Consider the following 4,607-nt stretch of genomic DNA (forward strand, 5'->3'; position numbering starts at 1 on the left):
AATCATTTTGTCCAACTTCCATGAGAAATGAGATTTGGCACCTATGAATAACTTGATGAATTACCATAGTCATTTAACCATCCTCTTGCTACAAGAACCTCTATCTGAATCCACCAAATTATTATCCATCAATCCCTTTTTTGCAAATATCATTGACAAGCATAACACTACAAATTATTCCAACATGAGTATGCCTCCATGTTACAATTCAAGGTGGTAAAATAACACTACAGAATCAGCTTTCTAAACCCTCGTTTCTATGAACAAAAATAACACTAACCACAACTTTACATTGGCGCCCCAAAAGATGATTATTATTGTAATTGAGATAAACGTTTTTTATCATATGAAATCGCATATTTTCTGCAATGCAATGTTTCTATTTTAAGATTGTAGAGAACTTATCTCGAAATGAAAACTTCCCACGTATATATTATAAGACATACAAAGAGAAAGACCAAGCAGATAATCTGAAACATTTTGGAGATCGTAGACTGATTTTGAAGTAAATTAAATTATAAAAGGATGGGAATGGGAGGTTATTCGACTCTATTATGGACCCTCGTAAAGGGCATTTAGCATGGTGGGAATCACAATAAAAAAGTATCCCAATTTTATATACAGCCATTATAATAAGTAGATATTGTGCCCCAAATTTCGGCCAAGGGGTATCTAATGAAAATGAATTAAAAATTGGGTGCTTGAGAATAACATGAGCTTTGGAGGTAGTATTGCCGAGATCAATGATAAGGTCTTTGACTCGATTCTCACCAAAGGGTAGGGATTTGAGGTAGTATTGCCGAGTCTTATGACGAGGTCTTTGACTCCATTATCACCAAAGGGTAGAGCCTAAATCCCCACTGCCATACCACTTCAAGAAAAGGGGCTGGTTCGTCGCGGTAGCAATATCCCCATACCCAATTACCACATCGTAGTATCTCCACACCCAGTTACCACATCGTAGTATCTAGTCGTGGTGGCCGTATCCCCATACACCTATCCAATCATGGTGGGCGTATCCCCATACCCAGTTACGACATCGTAGTATCCCTATACCCAGTTACCACATCGTAGTATTCCCATACCCAGTTACCCCATCGTAGTATCACGTCGTAGTATCCTAATCGTAGTATCCCCATACCCAGTTACCACATCGTATTATCCATTCCTATGGCTTTGATACCCCCAATTAACACCTATTGAAAAAAAAAAAAAAAACGGGTAAAGGCCTGTCGTCCCCACTAAATTACCCAAAAAATAAAAAATTGGTTGGGTGCAACTCTGCACAAATCAAACACATTTAATCCAAACATTTTTCACCTTTCTCCGTCAAATGACAACCAAAACCAAAAGAGACTATGCCATAATAACACTCTCTGAAAACTCTATCTTTAGATCTGCCACCTTGCAATCTCGCTAAAGAGACATTTTTTTCTCTCCTTTGGCCTTTCATAACTTGAGGTTGAGATCAACGCTTGGCTCCTCATTACTCTCTCTTCTATCTTCAGAATTTGGTGGTTTTACTTTGCTTGGACCCGGGCTAATGAAAGGGATGAATCTCACCCCCTTCTCTTTTCTCTCTCTCTCAATATTTCCTATGAATTCCTGTTTCAAATACTAATAAAACATCAGGCTTTGCTTATGATTTAGATTATTTTAAAATGTTGTTTTTCCTCTATCTTCTGATATTTACAGTATTGGAATATGGGTTTCTCTATCTTATTCATCAGATTTAGAATATAAGCTTCCGACTATGATGATGATTGATATTTAGACTATATGTACAGCATTTTCTCTCTTAAGAAATTAAATGAAAATGAAAAATACCTGAGTTTGGTACTGGTGATGGTTGGCAACATCAACGGTGGAGCGAGGATTGACATGATATTTAGCAAAATCCATGGTGTAATGGGGATTGATGGTAGGATTCATGGATGAATTTGAAGGAGCTAGAGTGAGAAAAGCACCATCTACACTTTCACGTCTTCGATCAGCAACTGGTTCGAAAGAGGGTCTCAATGTACTATAAGAGCCTTGATCCACCTGTGACCCCAAAGAATTTCTCCAGTTAACTGTGACACCTGATTGAAGGTGCATCGAGCTCGAACAATGGTCTCTGCAAGTAAGAGAAACACCCATTTAATGAGAAAATGCAAGAGAAATACCCATTCAATCAGAGAGAACAGAGTTTTTTAAGTTACTGTAGATAGAGGAAGAGAGAGAGAAATGCGTGCCTGAAAACGGAGTTTTCTTCTAATTTGGAAGGTTCATGGTGAATTCCCAAATTGGGCGACTTATTTTGAGGAAGATGAAGAGATTGGTTTTCTTGGAAGAGAGGCCATGGGCGCTTGATGCCGATAATCTAATTTCACTAACCAAAACCCACAATCACCATGACTGGAAGAACCAGAGGAAAAGAAAGAACCAGACAGAATATAAACCACATTGAACAACCACAATGTGACTTTCTCTCTCTACAAAAACAGGACATACCCTGTCTTCCTCAATTGTCCATGGAGGCTTGTTGCTAGAGTAGCTTTGGTTTGAAGGGGGCTCCATCTGTAGATTGTTAACTCCAGATGATGATGATGGTGTTGGCGCCACCTGCAAAATGAAAAACACACTAGAAATTCAAAAAAATACTCAAAATAGAGAGAAAGCCCAAATGTCACAGACAGAGATGGAGAATAGAGAACAATAATTGAATTTGTACCATACCAAGGAATGTGGGTTCCTTCTTATTATGCTCTGAGATAGAGAATCACAGGTAAATGGAGAACCAAAGGGAAAGTAATCCGTCTTCTTCATAACCTCTGGATCACGGTGGCTCGAATTCTCTCCCGAACCAGGCGGCATGGCAGGCCACGCAGGAGGAGGCATCACCACCTGTGAACCCACATTCGCCAAGCAAGAAGACTCCATTGCTGGAGATTCGGAGCATCGAATATTAGGGCTAAAATGGTGGAAATTGCTAGGATTAAGAACCAGAGAAGTTGCACTTGAAGTCGTTACAGGGATTGGGAGGGGAGCAAATGGAAGAGATTTTTGGAGAGAGAGAGTGCGTGATTGTTGCTTTTGCATTTCTTCCATTCTAAGCTTCTCCAGTTGGGCAACACCGAGACCGCGTTGAGGGATCTTCTTTTCCCTGCTCTTTGTTCTCCTGTTTGATCTGGATTTCTGGTTCTCATCTTGCATCATAGCGAGGAGCGAGGAAGAAGAAGAAGCGTTAATGGTGGATGGTGGTTAATGGGGAGTTTAGAGTGAGAATGGAGAATGTGGGTCACGCCTCTTCCATGTCTAAGCAGCATTTTCCATCAACCCAAATCCCAAATTTCCTCTCTCTACAACTCATCCCATTAACACATCAAAATCCCATTTCAACAAAACAGAAAATCAGGTCTCTCTCTCTTACTCAACCAAAACACACAAATCTCTCAAGGCTCTCCCTCTGCCATCACCCAAATGGCAGAGATCTACAAATCCCTCTCTTTCTCTCTCTCTCTCTACTGATAAAATAACATTAATAAATCAAAGCCACATCAACACTCTCTCTTTAATATTCTCTCTCATTAATATTTCTATCTAATATTAGATTTGTTCACACAACCAGATTCAGTGGCTTCAGTATTTCTCTCTCTACTGCTCTATGACATTCAGAAATCAAAACCCACCTCAAGAATCAAAACCCAAATCTCTGATACTCTCCCTCTTTGTCTCTCTAGACTGAATCACATGACCAAATTAAAACCCTCTCTCTAGATACATCTCCCTCACTATTACAGGCGAGGATCCAGGGCTAAAGAATGGATCAAATACGCAGTCGTTACAATCCAAGATCCAAGTCGATAAATGAATCAAAAACCGCAAGCGTCGCTCCTTAAATCACCATAAAATATCCCTCAAACTTATCACAAAAGGAAACCGAATTGAAGTCCTAAGATCTTCCTATAAAACAACCAGAATCGAGGAGAGAGATAGAGAGAGAGGGGCCAGAAATCACGTAGATAAAAGATTGAGAATCTAGGTTTCTTTCTTAATTAACGAAGCTTTCGCACAATGAATACAAGTGGGGGTGAGACTCACCGCCATTTTCGCTCACTCGTTACAAATCTAAATCACAGAGGCCAAGGACTTAGATAAAACAGACACCAGCCCCATCTGGCTCTTTTCCATTGCCAAACCCTGTGGCCCACCTCTCCACTTTTTTGTCCTTTCTCTCTCTCTAAATTTTGTTTCTCTCTCTATCTCTTCATCCATTTTTTCCATATCTATATCTGCAGATCGAGACTCACCTCCAGCGAGTCCGATGGCATCTAAGTTTTTTTTGGTATTTTCTTTCTTCTGCAAAGAAAGTAGCAGCTGCGGCAGCTTTTGCCCCTTCAGCTTTTTAACTTTTCAGGCCCATCTCTCCATTAAAGACGAGAGAGATGTTATAGAGTGAGAAACATAGTAAACTCTAGAGAGTTTTTGTTTTTTAAAGAGAGGAACATAGCAATTTCTAAAGAGAGAGAGCAGTTTTAATTTTGGATTTTGGATTTTGGTGTTTTTACCCTACATTGCGCCTGTAAAAAAGATGAGAAGTTTACAGCGAGAAGTTCTTGTAGAGA

General features: G+C 39.7%; 1 protein-coding gene across 2 annotated transcripts; it reads right to left on the bottom strand.

Moving 5' to 3' along the window:
* Positions 1-1,299: 1,299 nt before the first annotated feature.
* On the bottom strand, positions 1,300-3,939 carry LOC110007912 (verprolin). 2 transcript variants are annotated; one of them, XR_016056067.1, is made up of 5 exons: positions 2,719-3,939; positions 2,494-2,604; positions 2,235-2,371; positions 1,828-2,116; positions 1,300-1,605 (listed from the first exon to the last, which is right to left on the bottom strand). XR_016056067.1 is itself a non-coding variant. In XM_020672119.2 (5 exons), exons 1-5 carry the CDS (start codon positions 3,196-3,198, stop codon positions 1,450-1,452), a joined length of 1,164 nt encoding a protein of 387 aa, XP_020527778.2. In that variant the 5' UTR covers positions 3,199-3,939; the 3' UTR covers positions 1,300-1,449. The 2 variants fall into 2 exon arrangements, 1 of the variants encoding a protein (XP_020527778.2); XM_020672119.2 differs by having other exon boundaries at positions 2,235-2,362.
* Between the last annotated feature and the right edge of the window lie 668 nt (positions 3,940-4,607).

The sequence above is a fragment of the Amborella trichopoda genome, chromosome 1 (assembly GCF_054954075.1).
Source record: "Amborella trichopoda isolate Santa Cruz 75 chromosome 1, AtrichopodaSantaCruz75HAP2 v2.0, whole genome shotgun sequence".
Lineage (NCBI taxonomy): Eukaryota > Viridiplantae > Streptophyta > Magnoliopsida > Amborellales > Amborellaceae > Amborella > Amborella trichopoda.

What these genes read in the sequence shown, in the direction of transcription:
- LOC110007912 (XM_020672119.2), bottom strand. Translation starts at nt 3,198, where the DNA reads ATGATGCAAGATGAGAACCAGAAATCCAGATCAAACAGGAGAACAAAG. An exon ending in GGACAATTGAGGAAGACAGG is followed by an intron (nt 2,363 to 2,493) that starts GTATGTCCTGTT and finishes TAGTGAAATTAG; the next exon opens with ATTATCGGCATCAAGCGCCC. An exon ending in GAAGAAAACTCCGTTTTCAG is followed by an intron (nt 2,117 to 2,234) that starts GCACGCATTTCT and finishes TCTTACTTGCAG; the next exon opens with AGACCATTGTTCGAGCTCGA.